Source organism: Coccinella septempunctata, chromosome 3, assembly GCF_907165205.1.
Source record: "Coccinella septempunctata chromosome 3, icCocSept1.1, whole genome shotgun sequence".
Lineage (NCBI taxonomy): Eukaryota > Metazoa > Arthropoda > Insecta > Coleoptera > Coccinellidae > Coccinella > Coccinella septempunctata.
In genome coordinates this window covers 29864740-29887306 of record NC_058191.1, presented here as the reverse complement: position 1 = coordinate 29887306, position 22567 = coordinate 29864740, and the positions used below count along the sequence as shown (strand labels likewise).

Below are 22567 nucleotides of genomic sequence, written 5' to 3'. Positions count from 1 at the left end.
CCATTTTCCACTCGTAGACTCGTATCTTTAAAACAACTCATCGTAGGTCTAAATGTAATACATAATCTAAAAAAACAACTCTTCTAATAATAAATATCGCAATTTCAGCGAACTCGTTGCAGTGGCGGCTGCATGCATGAGGGCCATGCCACCTCACTAGAAACGCCCTTGTGCGAAACCCAATATTTTTATGAAAATATCCTTAAAACCAACGACCAAGAATGAAGTGCATGACCGTTGATTCTAGTTTATGAAAATTATTAGTTGTTTCAAAATACTGTCATTTTTTGGAGAACTACCTGCACTCTCTGTATCGTATATCGTACAGTTGATGTTGAATGAATCATAATTAATTATTCAGACAAAAAAGTTTATTAACCACATTCCTGATCAATAATATACAATGAAAATATCTGCAAACTTCACACAAAAAACATCCAAACAGTTATTCTTTCTTCTCAACATTACCGTTGGTCAATGGATTAACACCTCCCCAGATGAGACACAATTTACTCCTCATGTCGTTGGTTAGTGGAGGAATATAAGACCGTGGAATCAAGAAAGTGGACAAATTGAAGAGGTCCACAAAAACTTTATATCGATCACTGGAAAAAAAGATTTAGTCAGTTCATCATATAAAAGCACATTAGGACATTTTTGTGGGAGTTTTAAATTTTTTTTTTTTTTTTTTTTTATTTGTAATTAACGTGTCTCGGCAACTAGGCCATTGACACATGGTACAGAGTTCTATTCATCTAGGTAGTACAGACATTAATGTATACAAAGAATGGGTATCTACAGAAAAGGAAATAATTTTAGATACATTGATTATATGTGGTTGTACAATTGGCATTCTTTCAAAAATTTCAATGTTGCTTCAATTTGCGTTGCTGAGTTGAGGTTGTCCTTTAAATTTTCTTTGAGTTCCATTCGACGACGGATTTCATCATAATGTGGGCAGCGAGATAGAAGGTGTTCTACAGTTAAACGAGTTTCTCGACAGTATTCGCATATAGGATGTTCTTCTGATGACATCAAGTAGCCGTGTGTAAGCCTGGTGTGTGCTATTCTTAGTCTCCTAATTACTATTTTGTCCTTTCTATTCAGACTGATTTTTAGCGGGGAATCGATTTCAGGTTGGATTGCATGTAGCTTGTTATTGCTGCTATTCCACTTGGTTTGCCAGTCTCGAAGGGATTTCAACTTTATTGTCGCCTTTAGGTCTGAGTGCAACTGAAAGTTTGTGATGGGAAGATCAGAGGATCGTGCCAGTTTCGCGGATTGGTCTGCAACTTCGTTTCCTTCTATACCCACATGAGATGGTATCCAAATTATGGTCGTGGAGATGTTTTTGTTGGTTTTAAGTATATGGCATCGTTCCTGAATTTTTTGTATTAGTGGGTTATTAGAATAGATGTTGGATAGCGACTGAATTGATGATAATGAGTCTGTGAATATTGCAATATGTTGGCCTGGCGTCATGGTGCTGAATAGAGACTTGTAGATTGCGAAAAGTTCACCAGTATGAATGCTGCTGGTAGGTGGAAGTTTGTAGGATACTGTGTTATTGTGTTCGTTAACTATCGAGCATGCAACTCCGTGTTCATCTTTAGATGCGTCGGTGTAAAATTCCTCATCGAATTTCTCCTTGGTTTTCAATTCAAGGAAATGTTGTTTCAGAATTGCACCATGAGTTTCCTGTTTATTGTATCTATGTAGGACTGTATTTAGCATCGGTTGGTGTCTGGACCAGGGAGCATGTTTCGAGTAGAACATTGGCACTAATGAGTTAAGATTTATGGACTCTGAGTGCTGTTGGACCATCTGTGGAATTGAGAGTAGCGTCATAGGTCTTATAGTGGTTGGGTATTTCGATGTTTTCATCAGATCATGTGCTGGATGGTTTGGCATAGCAGACACCTTCAAAGCATACGAAAGTAGAGTTTGCTGTCGACGAAGGTTCAGTGGCATTTCTTGTGCTTCTACATGGAGGCTCTCTGATGGGCTTGATCGGAAGGCTCCAAGGATGATGCGGAATGCTGTATTGGGTACGGTATTCAGTAGATTCAGATTTGTTCTGCATGACGTGGAATACAGAATGTTGCCATATTCCAGTTTTGATCGAATTACTGATCTGTAGATTCTCAGCAAGATTTCTTCATCGCATCCCCAGTGATGATGAGATAGGGTTCGAAGGATGTTCATACTTTTCATGCATTCACCTTTAACGTTTTTGATATGTTGAGTCCAGGTAAGTCTTTGATCTAAGGTCATTCCTAGGTATTTTAGATGGTCAACTATTTTTAGAGGTAGGTCGTTAATTGTAAGGTGGGGTGGGACAGTTTGATGTCTTCTAGTAAAGCGAATGACTTTTGATTTTGAAGAGGAGAAGTTGAAACCGATGTTTCCCGCCCAAGCAGTTATACCATCAAGAGCATTTTGTAACAGTTTGCACGTACTGTTTGTGTTCTTACCTGAACAGAACAGGAGCAGGTCGTCAGCATATAGAACTAGTTTTATTGGGGCTTTGATAACGTTGCATATGTCATTGATGGCTAACAAGAAGAGGGTGGCGCTTAGTACGGAGCCCTGGGGAATACCATTTTGGGTGGTGTAAGAAGCTGACATTACACCATTTACTTTCACTTTGAAATTTCTGTCGGTTAGGAAGTTCTTCAGAAAAAGGAATATATTGCCACTAAGGTTTATGTTTTTTAATTTAGACAAGATACTTTCACGACTTGTGGTGTCAAATGCACTTTCTATATCAATAAGTGCGGCAATTAGGTCTTGTTGATTTGCGAAGGCATTCGCGATTTCTGTTTGTAGTAAGACAAGGTTGTCTGTGGTGTTACGTTTCTGCCTGAAGCCTGATTGTGTGGAGTACAGAAGGTTATTTTTCTCAAGGTGCCACATAAGTCGTTGGTTAACCATTTTTTCTAAAATTTTACACAAGGTACATGTCAAGGAGATTGGTCTGAACGTGTTAGGTGAGGGTCCTGACTTGTCTGATTTTCTGATGGGAATAATATGAGATTGCTTCCATTGGGTGGGAAACTGATGATTGTTCCAAATGTCATTATATATTTCTAGGAGTTTGTTCAATGTTTCTGGATGTAGTTGTTTGAGGAATATCATAGGGATGTTGTCTGGGCCTGCTGCTGTGTTCTTCATGGAAAATAATGCCAAATTGAGTTCTTGTATGGTAAAGGAATCATTTATAGAGTTTTCGGGATCATTTATTGTATTTGGTTCTTCATTTTCGAGGTGTGTTGATGTTTTTGAAGTAACTGTTTTATCGTAGTAGTGTTTTGCTAGTATATTTGCCATGTCTTGGCTATTGGTTCGTTGTTATCTCCTAGTATAGAGGGTATTTTGTAGTTTGTGTTGTGCCCTTTTATTTGTTTTATTTTCTTCCAAATTTGGGTCGACGGTGTGCTCGAGGAGATTGTGCTGACGTATTTCATCCAGGAGTCACGCTTACTCTGTTTCAAAACTCTCTTAGAAACTGCTCTACATTTTTTGAAATTTATTAAATCCTCTTGGTTTCGGGTTCGTCGGTATTTGTTCAGGGCGCATTTGCATTTTTTAACTGCTTCTTTGCATGATTCGCTCCACCAAGGTACCATCTTCCTACCTGGAGATATCGTGAATTTTCCGACATATTTTTCGGCGGCTGAGGTCAGGATATTTGTGAGTTGGTTAGTGGCCAGATCTATGTTTGAAGAAAAATCTGTATTTCTCATTTGGATGTTCACCTCTTCCGAAAATGACTCCCAGTTGGCGTTTGATATATTCCACTTAGATACGCTTTCTGTGAGAGGTACGTTTTGGTCGTTTATTGATATGGGGAAGTGGTTGCTGTCGTAGAGGCTGTCTAGAGTATGCCAGAATAAGTGAGTTGTTGTGACTGGGTCACAAAGACTGAGATCGATTGAAGAAAATTTGCCAGTGGATATATCGAAGTGTGTGTTTTCCCCAGTATTAAGTAAGTTGAGATCGTGGTTTATCATCAGATCTTCAATTATCTTTCCTCTGCCGAATGTTTTTTCCGAACCCCATATTGTGTTGTGCGAATTGAAATCTCCTACCAGAATGAAAGGTGTTGGCAGCTGATCTACAAGATTGGAGAGTTCCAGATACGTGAGGTTGTGATTTGGTGGTATATATACATTACAGATTGTGAGAGTTTTAAATTTATTTTCATTTCGCAATTGAAATCTGGAGTAGATGAATACCTCGATATGAATTTCAGAATAACTACATTATAAATATCACTAAAACTTATAGAATAAAAAGGAAATGAAACTAAACAAATGATAAAGCTTGTGGTACATGGCTTATGCTCCAATGCAATACTGTCAATTTTGATGGTGATTTGCTGCAACATACTTTGAAGTTCGAATAAACTTTTATCAAGAGGTATTCAAACTTTTCATTTTCGATATAACTTAAAACGAGACAACCTACCTTAATGTTGATCGTAAATATTGATAACCTGATGATCCTCCTGTTCCTAATTGTGTTGATCCTATCATCCTTTGCACCATTAGAACATGATTGTCTGTAAAAAAATTTCCCCTTTATTGAACCTACACTGTACGTTCATAGCACAGAAAATCAATATGAATGAATATTGAATAATTGAATTTTTGTGCCTTTCTAATTGTGGTATTTGTACCTTGTATTTTGTATTTGTGGGAAATATCAAAGCTCTGAAACATAGTCGAACAATGAACATTTTCAAACTATATATTCTTCGGATATATTTCTTTCCGTTTTATGTTAACCCGCAAACACCATGAGAGCTGGCATTTCTGAAAGTCCGTGAAAGTGAATGGATGTATAATTTTTTTCATTATATGCCAAAAATATATTCATAGGTACTAGAAACTAAAGGGTGTTTCAAATTGCGCGGTTTTTTTTAAGAATAAATAAAATATAGATGGCGCACCAAATTCGTCTGGGTATTTCGACTTTTAAAAAGTACGATGTAAGACATTTATAAAAATGGCTTCGTACAAGATACAACAACGCGTTCAAATTTTTAAATTATTTCATAAAAATCAGCGTTCTGTGAAAAGTGTTTTTAGAAAATTACGTGAATTTTATGGTTTACATTATCGTCCATCTGAAAGCACTGTTGGTCGAATTATTAACAAATTTCAAGAGACCGGTTCGGTGATAATCGAATTTTTGTGGCCAGAATATTGATAAAGAGGACATTTGGTTTCAACACCTCACTTTGCAAATGACACAATTGATTTATTGAAACAATAGTTTCCGTTGGACTTTTTTCTTTGGGGGTTATGTGAGAAGCCAGGTCTATAAAAATAATCCACAATCGATTCCTGAACTAAAGAATGAAATAATTCGTGTCATAAGTGAGTTAGAGCCTTAATTATGTCAAAATTTAATTGAAAATTTAAACAAAAGAGTAGACGCCTGTAGAGCTGCAAGAGGAGACCATTTGGCAGAAATTATTTTTCGTACATAAATGTCATAACTGATACTTCAATTACCAATGAACAGTTTTTGAAAACGATTGCAAATTATGTGTTTTATTTATTTTTAAAAAAAACCGCGTAATTTGAAACACCCTTTATGTAGAATTTACTTTTCATATCGATATACTGTTTTGTGTTTTGAATATATACTTACATCTCCATTTTGTAATGAGTGAATCTATATCCATGAGCAAAGTCAAAATCTGATGAGGCTGGCTGAATCTAGGCTCATCTCTGTAGAAAGTTATCATAATTGCACCTTGTAACGCCTTATGGGAAAATCTCCTCTCTCCTCTCTTGATCAAGGCTTCATGTACACATGGATCGAAAATAGACTCATAGATTTCTTGGCGTTGCTCTAAATCTTTCAGTTTATATGTTCGTATCCTCTCATTGTCTTCTTCCTACGTACGTGTCAATTAATCAAATTAATTCGAATGAAATTCAAGAATGAAAAAAAAAAATGTTGTTGAGGTGAAAAGATGTTTGTCGGATAAATACCCCCAAGCGATATACGCACTAGTAAAGAGAGGGATTTTTTACATAATGCTATTCAAATTATTTTCTTATTTCTCATATGTATGTATAGGGATATTTTCATTTATTTTCCGATGACCTGACAGCTTTCAAGGATTGTCCAACTTGAGTATGTTCTGAAAACAAACTCAAATATTTTACCTCTGCTGCTGCTCTATCTGTTTTCAGTAGACGTTCTACGGCTTCCCTGTACTTTCCCCAAAAGTTAAAACCATCGAGTTCTAATCCAGGAGTTCTCTCCAACCATCTCTGCACTAAATCTGAAAGAGCAGGTTCTTTTTCCGATTTTCCAATCAATTCTTTTGCGTTCTGAAACCAAACAGATTCTTTGACTTCTTCACAGTTTTTTATCATAGGGAAAACATTAGTATCAATTGCGTCTTATATTTGATCACTTAGATCTAGTTATGTTTTGCTCACTTCATCATTTCCAAACACTGTGTTGTAGTCTTGGTTATATTTAACTCTATGTTCTTTCCTCACTCCTAGCTTATTTTCGAGTAACCTGAACTGCAAACTCTGGAAACCTGAAGCCGGTCTCAAATAATCCCTAAATTCCATAAAATCTAATGGTGTCATGGTCTCGAGTATCATAACTTGATCAACCAGAACCTGTAATGATAGAAATGAGAGTTATGTTGATATATTTTCGCGATCAATTCGTCAGAACCTTCAATATCAATACTACTCTCTGCAATCTCTTGAGAATTTCCAGGGTTTGTGTTTCCTCCAAAGAATCCATTGTGAACAATTTTCTGATCGAGTCCAATTCGAAAATAATCTGTTTGAACCATAACTCGTAAGCTAAAGATTAGAAAATGATTCAATAAAACTTCAGTTGTGAATTCCCTCTCTTACCTTGATGGGTAACAATGAAGAGGTGTTCATCGTGAACAGGCTTGTCACTCTGGGAGCTTAGCATTCTTTGAGCATTTAGAATTTTATCGAGCATCAAATATTCTCCATAGATCATTCCCTCTTCAGCCCCCAACTGACTGTAATCTTGGCCATCCCTAGAAGAGAAATAATTTCGTTTTATAGCAATGTCATTAATGATGATTAAAAAGTGAAGTGTTTCGCTTCCTCATAAAAAAATATCATGTGCGTGATCGAAGAGTTGTTGAGTTTATGTTGAAGCTATTTTAAGTAGAAAGAACGAAATACAATATGAAATATATAAATTGCCTTTGCTTCAGTGAGGATAGGAGTTTATATTGAAAAGCAACCTTTAGAAATCATCGGTACCTATTCCAAAATATGTGCCATAATGCATAAAAATTTTGGCTAGGGACCAAGGAACTTCATTTGATCATGCGACTGATTCTTTGGATTCACTAAGGGTAGTTATCATGGGGTGAGTTTTCGAATAATTCGAAATATGTTTGAGACCTACTCTTTTCCATCGACAATTTATAAAGTTATTTGTCGATGATCTTTTCAAGAAAAAGCTTCAAATAATATTATTTTGATATGGTCGGGTAATAGTGTTGAGACAATTTTGTATATTATAAATTTAATTTATATGTTTCAAACAACAGAATTGAATAAAAGGTATTTGTTTTTACGAGAGGTCAAGGCCGAAATTTCTTCGACGTTACTCGAATCTCAAAAATAGTAAATTTACTCATTGGATTGATGTGGATACTTGATGAAAATCCATAACAGAACTAAAAATTTCAATTGGATACTTTTATTATCAACGATGAGTTTTTTTAAACTACACGCGTTTTGCAATCACAATAGCTTCTTCATCTTGATGGAAGTACTAGATCTATCATCTTTTGTTGTCAAATAGTAATGCGAAGTTATATAAAATAAGGCCTTCGAAAAAATTTCTCAAAAGTTTTCGAAATTTCGTCTTCAATTTTCTTCTTTTTTCAGAAATAGTCAGTCCCTTCCTACCATACTTTTATTGCGCCAAAATATAGTCTCATCCCCACGTTGCTAATCAAAAATGATATTCTTGAAATATTATAGGATTATGATAAATTCATTGGGAATTGTCTATTTCGTTGGTTATGCATTCTCTCAATCCAAGCGATCGAAATTAATTATCTACTTTGCAGTAGATGTACAAAAAAACAGTTGTGGGTATAGATTAGAAATCCGAGATATTCTACGAAGACCAAGTTCTGAGAAATACCGATTATTTGGAATACATGACAGATAAGGATTATTGCCGAAATTCATTCTATATAATCATAATCAATAAGTGGATTATCATTGTGAAATCATAACAAACTGAGTTTCTTCATTGACTAAGAATTGTTAAATTCTATCTTAGAATATAAATAAATAGAAATTTTCAAATGTAGACAAGGACTTTATATATAATTATAATATCGCACTGGGCACTGAGAGATTCTCATATTTTGCTCATTTCAATATTCTCATCTTTTGGAAAGAGAATGTTTACAAATTTCAATAAGAATCAATGCCATGTTATTTTAGCAACAAATAATTCAAACCCTACGATATTACAATCATTTATAAAGACCCTATAGAATAGCACAGTGAACTATGGGATTCTTGTCGTTGATAGAAAATTATTGATCATGGCTTCATCGGAATAGGTAGGTAGCTCAACAAATCCTATATTCCTTCAATACAGGGTCTTTCACGAGGAACCTCACCCATATTTATACGGGAAACTACTGAACGTATTTTCATGAAATTCAGCAGTTATAAGTATTTCACGATGCTGATGAAATCTAAAATATTTTCAAGGCATGAGCACCTCCGGTTTTTCCGGAAATGACGTCAACTTCCGTTTTTCAAATTAGAACACCATTTTTTTATTGCAGAAATAGATTCCTTAGAAAATTTCAAGTTATTTTGATGTAACATTTTTCAGTTTTGGTTGGAAAATTCTCTCTGAGCGGGAAAATTCGAAAAAAAAATCGAAAATAGAGCTCCGCTGAAACAAGAATAACTTCGAGGTTTTTGGATGGAAAATTTTCATTTTTGGGATTTTTCAAGATGTAAGATTGATGTATCCACTTTCAAAATCGAAATCGCGATTCATGATACAGGGGGTGAAAAAATCGCTTTCAAAGTTAGGGATGACAAAATCGTGAAAAATCAATTTTTTCAAATTAGAACCCCATTTTTTTATGGCAGCTATTGAATCTACGTTAAAAAATAATGTGAGTGTATGCATCACACCCTTGCCCTAAAGTGGATATTTTCTGAGTTATTCACAAAAAACTGTTTTTCGTCTTGAATTTTCAGCTATTTCTTTTCCCTTCACGCCAAAAAGAAGGAATTTTCAGGAACTGTTACTTAAACCATGTTTTAGATTTTACTACCCTAATATGCAAGAGAAAAAAGTTACAGGTTGTTCCTAAATAGATGGCGAATTTTGATTCGAATTTGTATCGGAAACCTCTTTATTTCAACTAATCGGCCATCGGTTTTCTCTCCAGTGATAAATAAATAATTTCTTATGAACCATATGCAAAAACTTACCATGTTTTACATTCTTTTTTTTTAATGATAGATATCATTAATTACATCTGCCAAATTACTCTTTATTCAGTAGCATTTTGTGTTTACTATTAATTTGGTGATAATTCGTATTAAGTTATAAAATCGACCACTATGTCTAATTTTACCATTTATTTAAATCTCATTCTACTTCATGGAGAATGTAATAAAGTTGTAGATAGAACGATTCGACTGTTCATTGAGAGGTTTCCTGACCGACCTAGACCAACGAGAGATACCATTAACAGAACCATGACAAACTTGAGAAATGTCGGATCTTTCGTTAAGAAAACTATACACAGAGAAAAAAGTGTAGTAGAAGATGAGAACAACGAAATTACAGTTCTTGCATATTTTCGTGTGAATCCTCAAAATTCTCTCAAAGATGCCGAGATTGATCTGGGATTATCTCAATCGAGTGTTTGGAGAATATTAAAAAAACATAAAATGCACCCATATAAATTCAATAGGGTACAGCATTTGAAGGAAACTGATTTCGTCAGGAGAACAGAGTTTTGCGAAGCTATGATGATTCGATTTCAAGAGAATGAAAACTTTTTGGACTGTATAATTTGGACAGATGAATCTAAATTCACAAAGAATGGTTCTTTCAATAGGCATAACAGTCATTATTGGGATGAAGAGAACAACCACCACTTCAGACAATGGAACTTTCAAGACACCTGGAGTTTCAATGTTTTTTGCGCCATCAGAAATAATGCAATTCTCGATGTTCACATTTATGATGGGACTTTAACTGGTAAGATAGAACACTACACATGTTTGCATTATTTAAAGAATGTTCTCCCTTAGGAGATAGATATTCTGACATATTGACTCAAATAATTGAGCCGCTAGTACAGAACCATAATGACTTATGGTATCAACAAGATGGCGCGCCTCCACACAATTCACTCAATGTGTCAAATATCCTCTACAGGCTATTTGAAGATCGATGGTTGGCGAACAATGGTCCACATCTTTGGCCACCACGCTCTCCCGATGTAACTCCTTTAGACTATTATGTTTGGGGTAGGATAAAAAATATTGTCTACTCAACTCCCCTGACTGATAAAGAGGACTGCATTGAACGAGTCAGAAATGCGTTCAGGTTTGTTTAGATTTTTAGATTTATAGTTTCGAAACGCAATTTGGTTTTTAAACACTTTTACAGATCTCTTCCTCCCGATGAAATAAGAAGAGCAAAGCACAAAGCATTCCTGAGACGTATAACTAAATGTCTAGAAATTAACGCTCAAAACTTTGAGCATCTTCTCTAGTTATAACTGCGAGAGTTCTCCTAATAGTAACTTGAAGTCGGTTTCAAGAAGGGGTGAAGGGAAAAGAAATAGCTGAAAATTCAAGACGAAAAACAGTTTTTTGTGAATAACTCACAAAATATTCATTTTATGAATATATATTTTTATAGTGTGATGCATACACTCACATTATTTTTTAACGTAGATTCAATATCTGCCATAAAAAAATGGGGTTCTAATTTGAAAAAATTGATTTTTCACGATTTTGTCATCCCTAACTTTGAAAGCGAGTTTTTCACCCCCTGTATCATGAATCGCGATTTCGATTTTTAAAGTGGATACATCAATCTTACATCTTGAAAAATCCCAAAAATGAAATTTTCCATCCAAAAACCTCGAAGTTATTCTTGTTTCAGCGGAGCTCTATTTTCGATTTTTTTTTCGAATTTTCCCGCTCAGAGAGAATTTTCCAACCAAAACAGAAAAATGTTACATCAAAATAACTTGAAATTTTCTAAGGAATCTATTTCTGCAATGAAAAAATGGTGTTCTAATTTGAAAAACGGAAGATGACGTCATTTCCGGAAAAACCGGAGGTGCTTATGCCTTGAAAAGATTTTAGATTTCATCAGCATCGTGAAATACTTATAAAAAATACGTTCAGTAGTTTCCCGTATAAATATGGGTGAGGTTCCTCGTGAAAGACCCTGTATACGTTTTCTATAATTTTGCCCCAAGTCATACAAAATTACTTTTGGCATTCATAATGAAATTTAAAGCTCTATTTTAATGATGTTTATCAACAAAAATTCGTAAAACGTATTGAAGATACTTACGGGCATCTTAGAGGACAGCTCATTCTCAATCTTTTCTATTAGGCAGCTTAACAACAACTGAATTCTGATAATGTGTAAATGATATATCCGTGAGTAGATTCAACCAACCTGACGTAATTTGTTGGGGCAACAGTCTTCATATTTCAAGTATCGAATAACTTATTCTTCGAAAATCAATACTTGTCCAATTGATCCAAATAGTTTGTCCCCAGTAGTTTGTGAATTTGTGTAGTTTTATCGGTTTAGGTGAAACTTATAAATAGAAGGTATACTGGCTGTCCCAGAATGAATTAGCCCCAAACCTCTCATAGTACAGGTTGGGCAAAATTTGATGAGATCGTGTGGCAGCTCTATAACAGTAAATATAAGAGCTGGAAAAAATAAATGGTAAATTTCCGACCTTGATCCTTCAAAGATGTGGACTGGCCAAAACCTAGTTTCTCTATCTTCTTTTGTTGTCCAGTTATATAATATAAAAATAAAATAAATAAAAAAATTCCTTGAGAAAATGCAATTTATTTTTAAATAGCTATTTCAGAGACTACGAAGGCGTAGAATTTAACTAAATTCCGACTTCAAACTCGGAATTTTATTTAGTTCAGAACTTCTACAGGGTGTTCTACGACGACGTAGATTTGTTCCTGAAATAGAGTTTGCTTTTCTACAAATATTCAAATTCATATAATACTAGGTTTTCCCACATTTATGATGAATGAATGATTATGTACATAGGGTGTACATTATTATTTGAGTTTTCTTCTATGGGAGGTCATAACAATGATATGACAACCTTTTACAGACATGACATGACATGAATGTTTTTTTAGATATGACTTTTTTTTAGGTATATATTATCCGGATATTTTATAAAAAATTTCCTTCTCATATGTACTTACTCGTGAGGCTATCTCAATGGACAAGAAATCAGTACATGTTTCTTACATGAAGAGGTCATTACAACGGTGAGAGAACCTCATATAGGCTGCTCTATGACGAATTGGTTCATTTCCAAGTATATTGATATTCATGAGAGTATTTAGATTTCACAAAATAAACAAGTTGTTCTTTAATAAATATTGAACTTGGTGTATTTTATTGAAGAAAATTGTCCTTAGGTACATGTTTTTGAATAATTATGGAATTATGGTCGTAGACAGGTACCTACTTCGTGTCACCCGAAGACATTGAACTAAAGAAGTTTAGTTCAATGCCCGAAGAAGACTATTTGTCAAACAGAAATTATCTTGAAGAAGAATGGTAAGTACTCCTTCGAAACCTTTGAAAGTGTTGAAAGATTGCAGAATTGTTCTAACAACGAAAATTTAAGTGTAAATCTCAAATATTCGTTAACAGCTGACATTTGACGAAATAGTCCAGTTCATTTTTTTTTGGATTCGTTGATCGATGGGGATCACAGATTACTGTAATTTGTGATCGATATCAACGTCGAGAAAGTATCATTGGACTTTCTTTGATAAAACAAGGATAGAATATGGTGGCGCCGCCACGAAACAAATCTCTTATTTTCGATTTGGTCTAATGTCATTATCCATGATGTCATTGCATTCAAAAATTGATGAGTGCATACACCATGTTTTTAGACGTCTTAATTATACCGTTGATCCCGTTTACACCACACCAACATTCTTTTATCAGATTCGTACAGACGAAATACGGATTCACACGTGAAATGGTGACAGAATTTATGCTTTGGTTTTTATTCCGGATCGTTTGACCACAAATTATCTTTTCTACTCATTCCAGGAATGAGCTATAAACTCAGAATTCTTTGAATAAGGGATTTTGTCCTGCAATTAACCGATCTTGTGCGACGGTTGTGTGAACACCCTCTCTTTGGAAGACGCTCTGAATTTGGCCTCTCAATCGAATATACACTGCGCAAAAAAATTAATGCACATTATGGAAATCTCAAATTTGTTCTACAACTGAAGGTGTTCTCAATGATAATTATTTTTATCAGAATTATGCATGCATATGTTATCCACTTTCAACGGTTTTCTTCAATACAGATGTTTTTTCCCAGCAGGAATAAAAAAAGATAATATTATCAGATTTTGAATGTATTGGCTCCATTCTAAAATCAGTTGTTCTCGATCAATTCTAGTGATCAATAGTTTTTCTTTCGTTTGATTTTCTACACTCGATCGCTATGCAACGCGAAACACGAAATTTGACCCAAGAGGAATGTGCCCAAGCGGTAGTTTTGCGAGAAGTGTGGACATACACAAGAATTGCAGAAAGGTTTGGAGTTTCCCATACAAGTGTGTCCAGAATGTTGCAGCGATTCAGGGAGACAGGTATGAATGTCCGAAGACCAGGACAGGGTAGACCACGGGTAACAACTGCCATTCAAGAGCGTTACTTGAGAGTTTCTTCGTTGAGACAACGGTTTGCAACCGCTCAGCTCCTTCGAATTCAGCTTGAGCAAACTCATGAGGTGCAAATTAGCACTCAGAAAATAAGAAATCGCCTCAGAGAATATGATTTAAGGTCTCCTGTCGCGGCAAGAGGCCCAGCACTTACCCCAGCCCATCGAAGGTCGCGTTTGGATTTTGCGAGAGAGCATATCCATTGGGAAGAGGCCGATTGGGAAAGAGTTCTCTTCTCAGATGAGTCTAGATTCTGCCTCTACCATTGTGATCGACGTTTCCTTGTATACAGACGTCCACATGAAAGATATGCTCAGTGCAATTCCCTGAATACTACTGGTTTCGGGGGAGGATCAATTATGATATGGGGTGGAATATCTTTGACTGCTCGCACAGACCTAGTGGTCGTTGATAATAGAGCTATGAATGCTGATAAGTATATAAGGAACATTCTTGAAGAGCATGTAGTGCCATTTGCCCCATACATTGGTGAAAATTTCATTTTTATGGACGATAATGCCAGACCCCATCGTGCGCGCATCGTTCAGGAGTACCTTGAAGAGGTTGAAGTCTCTCGAATGGAATGGTCAGCAAGAAGTCCAGAACTCAATCCGATTGATCAGGTTTGGGACAACCTCAATAGAAGGATGAGAAGTTCAGAAAATCATCCAGCTACTCTTAATGACTTAGAAATCCAACTCGGAGAAATCTGGGAAGGATTAGATCAGAACATTTTGAGATCACTCATTTTAAGTATGAACCGTCGTTGCCGAGCTGTAATTAACGCAAGGGGTGGAAATACCAAGTATTAAATCACTTATCAGCATTTCAGTATTTTGAAAATTGTTCATTTATCTTCTTTCACATAAGATTCGGTGAAATCCTGAATTTTTCTTCCATTTAATGTGTCTTGTTGCGTTCAAAACCTTCCCGAGAGAACATAAAAAATAAGTTATAAAGTCAATGTAGAGTTAACTTTCATTAAAATTGAGATTTTCAGCATGTGCGTTAATTTTTTTATTCGCAGTGTACTTTTCACAACCGAACGATATCCTGTACTTTTAGTTCTTGCGGTATTGCCCCACGTTTTACCTAGTCCTGTGTAGCATTCCTTTTATTGGACGTAGTTTCTTTTCTTGACAGTTTTTTTGTTTTAGATATTTCAGCTCGGGTTTCTGCTGCGTATCTCAAATTCTCAATATTGGCCTCACCGCAGTTTCTTAGATACATAAACCTATTCGGTTGCTATTTACGGATGCTTCAGGTTTCCAGCGAAATTCGCCGATCCGCAATTTTAATAGGAAATAGACCTCCATATCTATGCCCTTAGACCTTCAGGTTAATTCGTCAAAAACGGCTGGAAATGCAGCATAGGATAACAACATAAAACTATCAAATTTACTCAATCATTTTTTTATTACTGAGTTACAGAATCAATGCAAACTAATGTAAGCATCCTACATACATATCAAAATTAGGTTAAACAATTTAACAGGCACTATCGAAGTTTCAGAGCGATTAGAAACCATCTCATCTGAAAACTACAATTCTTTTTCCAACAAAAAATTCAACCAAAAGTAATTTACGAAATTTTTCAATCATACGTAGTTCTTCAATAGAAATGTAAGACTATAATATGCTCTTTCTCAACTTTAGTTTATGAACTCAAATATGTCTTTCTTCATGTATCTAAAGCGTTGACAATAAATATTCAACTTTTACAAAAATCACAGAAATTAGAAACTACTCATAAATAAAACAATAACTCACTGGTGGTACTCTTCGCAAACATAATGTTCAAAAAATCTTGACAGCACCCCAATTTCGGTGTTGAATAGTAATACAAAATATATATGCAAACAATACTGAACTTTCAGTCCACATAATATGCGAACATTATCCCACATAGTCTTACCCTGAGTTCATTCTAATTTAAGGTTTATGTTACTATCACAAAGGTGGTGAATTCGCGGTATGGATTCAAATTAAAGCTCTTTGGTAACTCTCATTTTTCGAACAAGAAGCAAGCTTATCTTTTAGTTAGCTTAAGCCATAATGAGAGATAGGTGGCGGCATGCATTATACACCAAATAGCTACAATCACAGATAAATTAGACACTAAATCAACGTCCACAACGTCCATCTCCTGCAGGAAGGTGTTGGGGTTGGAATAATGGCAGTATACTTCTTCATCTGGACAAGGAAGATATTTTCTGTGCATTCCGTAGATTGAATATACAATTCCATGAAATCCTGCTCTGTAGTAGCTTATGTAATACATCCATCGGAATATGACTGGTGTATTGATATACGTGATACAGAATCCGAATATGGAGAAAAGGCACGCTACGACCGGTCCAATAAAGACAGCAATCTGAAAAAATATCTCATGAAAAATTCGGAAAATAAATTTTATACTTTTGACCTTGCAGGATTTTTCTTGTTACTTATAATCGCTCAGTATATGTGAAGGATAAATTAAACAAGAATATTATATGCTAATAGATAATCAAATATTTAAGAATGAAAAATGTTTCCTATTCTAGTCCCACAAAAATCTCGTATGAAATTTGGAGAATACTAAAAGAAAGTTATATAACTCAAGAATAGTTAACATTCACTAAACAGAACTAAAAACAGTATTATATGATTTTCACTGAAACATGAGTTGTTAAACAACAACACGTGTTCCGCTATCACAATAGCGTTGTGAGTTGGGTGAAGGTAAACTTTCAGAAACTACATTGAGCAAGTTGATCATGGTGAAGTTTTTAATATAATCAAATTTATACACACCTTCATAGGAATTGAAGCACCAAAGAAGTATCCCCACGCTTGGGCGCATAAAGTTGAAGATGTAGCGAATAATACGAAAAGGTACATCCTAAAGTCGGTTGGCTGTTCGGTCAAGTAGTAAGATATAGACAGATATAACCAACAGCATAAAACCTAAAAAAAATAAATTTATTCATTTGGCTCATTACGAATGAATTATTTATATTTTCATGTTCATTTCAAATTATGTACCTGAAATGGAATATCTATCAGCACCACTGATAAAATATAAGGACTCAGTTTGTACCATCTGTTGAAATGTTCCCTTGTCAACACTTTCATCTCCAGAGGAACTGTAAAAAACAATCAAGACGAGATAAATGAGATTATTCAATATGTGTTAAGATGCAAAAAAAATTATATATGGACAGCGATGTTATACTTTTGTATTTTCAAAGCTTAATCGGGAAGAACTCATTAAAATGAATAATTTTACCCCAAATTGACTATAAAAATATTCCAGATGATAGAACTATCATCCCCCCAAGTCCAATGCGATTTCAAATATGGAATTAGAAGCGGTAAGAGTTATTATTGATCCGTCATTGTTTACAAAGGTTCAGTGCATTCAATGCTGGATAATTAGGGGGTCATATGAGAAAATTGATACAATGATACACCCGGTATACCGTGAATATCTGAAAGGGCGATTAGGTAAAACAATGTAGAAGAATTTAGACGTTTCTGAAATTATTCATTGTAATTTTTACGTCAGATGACACTCTTCAAAAATGGTGAAAGCTATAAGAAAATTGTATGAATAATTCAAACCGATTTTTTGAAACTATCGACCAATAAACTTGAGTTCTGGGTTATTTTTTTTGTCAATGGTCAGTACGCATCGAAGTGAATGATGCAGTCATTATAATCTAGAGTGGTGGTATCACTCCACTGTTCATGTGTAGCCCACCTTGAGATAAAAAAACGACTCATCTTTGATAACACTCTGTATAGTAGTCTGTCATTTCAATAACGTTTCAAATATACTTACATGATAGCATCACAGACATCTGACCAGTATAAACCACAAGCAAAAGTGTACCGTACATATAGACATAGTTTCCCAAAATGGTATTGGCCTTACTTCCAACTCCTCTATAGAGATATCCGAATATTAAACCGATGAAGATGTGGGCTAACAACCTATTGAAGAGATACATCTGAAAATATTCATGAAAATTAGTGACGATAGAATTGGAAGAAAGCGATGTTCTTGATTGATACTATTAAGACTGACATAGAAATTGTGATATTTTTGGGTGAAAATACAGAAGTGGGTATTAAGTTTTGTTTGTTTTAGGTTGGAAGATCTCAATAATTCGAGAATATTTTCTACGATGTCAATGTAATGCCCAAATATACTCACATATCCTCTCTTATTTTCCAGTAGATTCCTTTTGTACAGTAACAAAAATTGCATAATAACTGCAGCTGGTAGAGGTGATACATCCTCTAAATAAGAGCTCATAAGTGATTTTCTCCATTTAACGGATTCGTCTAGTAATTTCTTCTCTGAAAAAGTACAAGAAAATATTAAGGGTATAACCACGAGAAACTAAGCTGTGTTTTGAATAATTTCTACGAGTAGTTCTTCTCCACATTTTGGAAAACCAGGAAAAATTAAAGTTTTTCAATCAATCATTCCATTTCCTAATTACAGTTACAGATATGGCTTATTTTCAGAATTTGCAGATTGTGGAAGCTGATTCTTTTGGTTTCAAAATGTTAGACATCGGTCCATAATATTCAATTCACATTGCTTCGAATTTCATACAAAAACCTCGTTTTATACTGTGTTGAATATGTTAAATGTAGTAAAGTAAACAATATTCGCGGAAGGTTTTAGTTTTCTCTGCTTTTATTGCAAGAAAAGTGCAGCTGAAATGGATCGACTGCTTGTGGAAGTTTATGGTGATAATACTCCAACTGATACATAATGTAGGGAGTGTTTTCGGTGTTTCCATACAATTGAAATACATGGGAATTCTTCGAACAACAAATTGCCTCATGATCATGAATTGAATAGTTTGAATGCGGCAATGTTATATCATGGGGAATTACGGCTGACTTGAGCAAAAGTAGAATAAGCCGATGAAGTTTTCAAACAGAGGAATAATATGGTATCAATTTCCGGACTGACGTGTTCTACAATTGATTACGATATTGATTGATGATGTTCTTCTTGAAAAGTCCTTGATACTCATATGAGGACAATACTAAATAACCTTTGCGTTATACTTAATTATAATTGTTGTCATCATATGATATTCTTGTTGAAAGCGGGTGTCATTTTTTGCATTATTGAATTAATGAGCTTTTACTGTCTACTGTGGATTCAACAATTCTTCCATGCGGCTATTTTTGTAACATATCTACTTTTATGGGTCAGTGTTAATGAACTCTTCAATATTTTAATATGCTTCTGAAAATTTGCTTTTCTATTGACCATGTTGCAGGGCTGCTAAGTAGCAGTTTGTTATGTAACAGCTGCATCACTATAGAAACACTCATAGCGATAGAGATGTTCCATAATATATGCCTCACATAGGGTTCGTTTCATGGAAGTCTCTTGCATTTCAGCACAATCACAGAAATGCTGTGGAAAATGAGTATTCGTTTGATGATGAATATGTTACAGCAGGGCAAAAAATTTGGAGAATAATCTCGGAAAGATGCCATTCACAATGCATAAAAAGAGAGCGTCCAATAATCCAGTCAATCAGAAATTTTGAGTAACTGACTGTGCCATAATACTTCTAATCAACGAAGAATGTTTGAAATACCAAACGGGAACAAAGCGAGAGCAAACCAATCAACTACTGTAGACTGTAGACCCTGAGACCTTGTGGATTTTGAAGATTAGATTGTAGAAGGAAAAAAATGTTCTATGGTGTATTCATTTTCAGCGGTGGGGAAAGCGTCTGCTGTACCAAAAAACCTCAGATGTACCTATATACTCGAGCGTGTCACATTAAGATACTGTATATGCCCTTCCTGTCTCTGCCTCCTGATAATAATAAATTCACGTTAATCTGACAGTTTAAGTGGTGGAGCTGGCCGTATGGAAGAGTTGGAAATAGTAAAAATATAATTTTTTTCGAACGTGATAGATTATATGTTATATGTTGATTGGACCCAAAAGAAGCTGGAGAAGAATGACAATTCGGAAGTGGCGCAATGTCACAGCGGTCCTTTGAAAATGCGGTCATCGTCTATTCGGACAGGATGTCCTAGACAATACCCCCTATATACAAGTCTAATTTTTGGTAGAGGTACCTTCTGGATCCAAAGTATCTCCCCTTATATTAAACTGACACTCTAGAGTAAATCCCGAATTTCTATTTTGGGCTCCCCAACTATATCACTATTCGTATTAGGTGCCCATGACTCAGATTATACCATAAGAATAATGCTTACCTTTTGTTTCCTCCAATTCTTGAAGAGCTTGAACTTTAGCCGCTCTTGCTAATGTTTGAACGTCGGTTCCGTGCTCTCCAACTGCAACTTCCATAACTGCAAATACAAGTACATAAATGAAGACAAATTACAGATCAAGACAAGATAATTATTTGGATGTCATGTCATGATTTCATGTTCCCGAATTTCTTCGCAGACGATCATTTCATTATTTCATTTTTGGAATATGTACACAAATCGGAGTGAAACTTCTGCTTATTAATATAAAAACTCACGGAAATCTGCGGGATTGTGATAAGCTGGACAAACCAATCCCATATTCGATAAATATGGAACCAAGTCTCGAACGCTTCCATTATAGATGCAGTTTCCTTCAGCAACAGAATAAAGTCGGTCAAATAATTCGAACAGTAGAGCAGAAGGCTGATGTATAGTGCAAACCACGGTCCTTCCATCTCTGGCCAGATTTTTCAGCAAAGTTACTGTTTGGGTGCAGGATGCACTGTCTAAACCTCTGCGAAAATATGTAAAAGTTAGTTGAGATATGATATTATGGCTCCCCTCGATTTGATGAAAAGAAAGTATTATTAATGATTGGTTTATGCAGAATTACTAAAAACTAATAACTAAGAAAGGGACCAATCGCATGACAGATATCAAACACGTGAATGTCACCTGCATATTAGATTGGTCCGTCTTAGGTATTAGTTCTTAGTGACGCTGTATGAACCGACCTTAACATGAAAATTGTAACATCAAGGAAGGAAGCGAAAGGTACGTTCATTGTGAACAAGTTAATGAATCGAATTAATATCACACGGAAAAGCTTATAGGAAAATTTAGTATTGCATGCTTGTTCATGCTTAGATGTAATTTGGATTTTAATTATCTCAAGTTAGTGTATTATGGAAATTTTTATTCTTTCCTCTCTTATGCAATAGTTTTCTGGGGGAGTTCTTCATTTATGAGTGATATCTTCATAATTAAAAAAAAAAAGCTTCAAGAATCATGCTGCATCTAGGTTTCAGAGAATCATGTAGGGGAGTATTTAAGAAAAATAATATTTTAACAGCCTATGGATTATATTATACAAACAAAAAAAAAGAAAAACCATTTCCAACTTCAAGCCACATCTGTAGCTACGGTTTATTTCCCCTTTGTCACCAAATTTATGCAATAGCGTTATATGACGACTCAATATTGAGAATTTCGACTGGCGTTATGTGCTACCAAAGCCCTCATGTAATATAGGTGTTGTTCCAAACATGATTTTTCATTGTAAATGAGTGAAATGAATATCTGGAAATCAAAATGTAAATTTTACTTCATAACCCAATTAATATTGCATCTTGTAATTCTTATTGAACTCTCCTATCATTTTTCGAGTTTCGAAATCCATTTCACTGAATATTAAAAGTAGTACATTTTCAATCTCAGTGATGAAAACTTAATTGTGAGAACATGGCGAATATTCATCATTTCCACATCAACACTCAATTATCTAAATGTTTTTTCATGATTTCGTGTCATCTAATTGTGTGTCTGTCGCATTGCAATACCGTAATTGGTTGTCAAGTTCATTCAACTTAGCCATCCTTATGCACATGCACATGTCGCAAGTTCTCAACCATGGAGGACAAATGAGACATGTTAATGGTCGTCACTAAGGCGGAAAAGGAGGACAAAGCCATTTGTGTAAACCACTACACTTGTGTACAACCACCAAGATAAATAAGAATAATAATTACTCACGTTGTGGGCTCATCGAGAAATAGAATTGGTGGATTACTCAATAGCTCTAAGGCAACAGCCAATCTTTTCTTCTGGCCTCCAGATAAGCGTGAAGTCATCGTGTTGTGACATCCGTCGAGTCCTAAAATTTCGAGGATTTCTACGACCTGCAAAAATAAGTACGTGAAATAGAAAAACGAAAATAAAACTATGGAAATGCGTAACACTTCATCAAGACACCGTCTGTTGCTTTAGCAGAATAAAAAAGCGCCATGCCCCAATCTGGGAACTTACAGCGTCATTAAATTATCCATACCTCAACATATCAAGCAGCAATAATACGGCAGATCTGATGAGAAGGAGCTCTGATTCACCAGAACACATAATTCGACCTGAAAGATCTGTGGACCTCATCTCATACAAAATTTCATTAGAATAGTTGATAAAAAATAGTAGTTTACTGTGAGTAGCCAGTAGCCTGCACTGCGGCGGGACACATTATTTTCATGCTGTTTTGTATTATCTTTCATTTCGTCGAAAAATTTAAGTTTGTTTAGTTTCCTCCAATA

At 35.1% G+C, this 22567-nt stretch overlaps 2 protein-coding genes across 4 annotated transcripts in view; both read right to left on the bottom strand.

The window, feature by feature from the left end:
* Positions 1 to 349: 349 nt before the first annotated feature.
* On the bottom strand, positions 350 to 11783 carry LOC123310060 (tryptophan 2,3-dioxygenase). The gene is made up of 8 exons (XM_044893428.1): positions 11626 to 11783; positions 6903 to 7057; positions 6715 to 6848; positions 6465 to 6656; positions 6186 to 6353; positions 5662 to 5911; positions 4471 to 4564; positions 350 to 605 (listed from the first exon to the last, which is right to left on the bottom strand). Exons 1-8 carry the CDS (start codon positions 11646 to 11648, stop codon positions 446 to 448), a joined length of 1176 nt encoding a protein of 391 aa, XP_044749363.1. The 5' UTR covers positions 11649 to 11783; the 3' UTR covers positions 350 to 445.
* Positions 11784 to 15412: 3629 nt separating this feature from the next.
* Positions 15413 to 22567, bottom strand: part of LOC123309369 (ATP-binding cassette sub-family G member 1) — a 68191-nt gene continuing 61036 nt past the window's right edge. For all 3 annotated transcript variants that reach the window (XM_044892454.1, XM_044892453.1, XM_044892452.1), the window contains 8 exons: positions 22020 to 22165; positions 20543 to 20781; positions 20268 to 20363; positions 18217 to 18362; positions 17842 to 18010; positions 17043 to 17143; positions 16812 to 16964; positions 15413 to 16389 (listed from right to left, as the gene is read on the bottom strand). In XM_044892454.1, coding sequence (XP_044748389.1) covers positions 16045 to 16389; positions 16812 to 16964; positions 17043 to 17143; positions 17842 to 18010; positions 18217 to 18362; positions 20268 to 20363; positions 20543 to 20781; positions 22020 to 22165 — 1395 coding nt within the window. In that variant the 3' untranslated portion in view covers positions 15413 to 16044. The remainder of the gene's footprint in view (positions 16390 to 16811; positions 16965 to 17042; positions 17144 to 17841; positions 18011 to 18216; positions 18363 to 20267; positions 20364 to 20542; positions 20782 to 22019; positions 22166 to 22567) is intronic.

Bases quoted from the DNA above. Each gene is read 5' to 3' on its own strand.
- LOC123310060 (XM_044893428.1), bottom strand. From the start codon at position 11,648: ATGAGCTGTCCTCTAAGATGCCC. The intron at 6,657-6,714 runs GTTCTGACGAAT...CTATCATTACAG, and splicing joins GAGTAGTATTGATATTGAAG to GTTCTGGTTGATCAAGTTAT. The intron at 4,565-5,661 runs GTAAGTATATAT...ATTTTTTTACAG, and splicing joins ACTCATTACAAAATGGAGAT to ACAATCATGTTCTAATGGTG.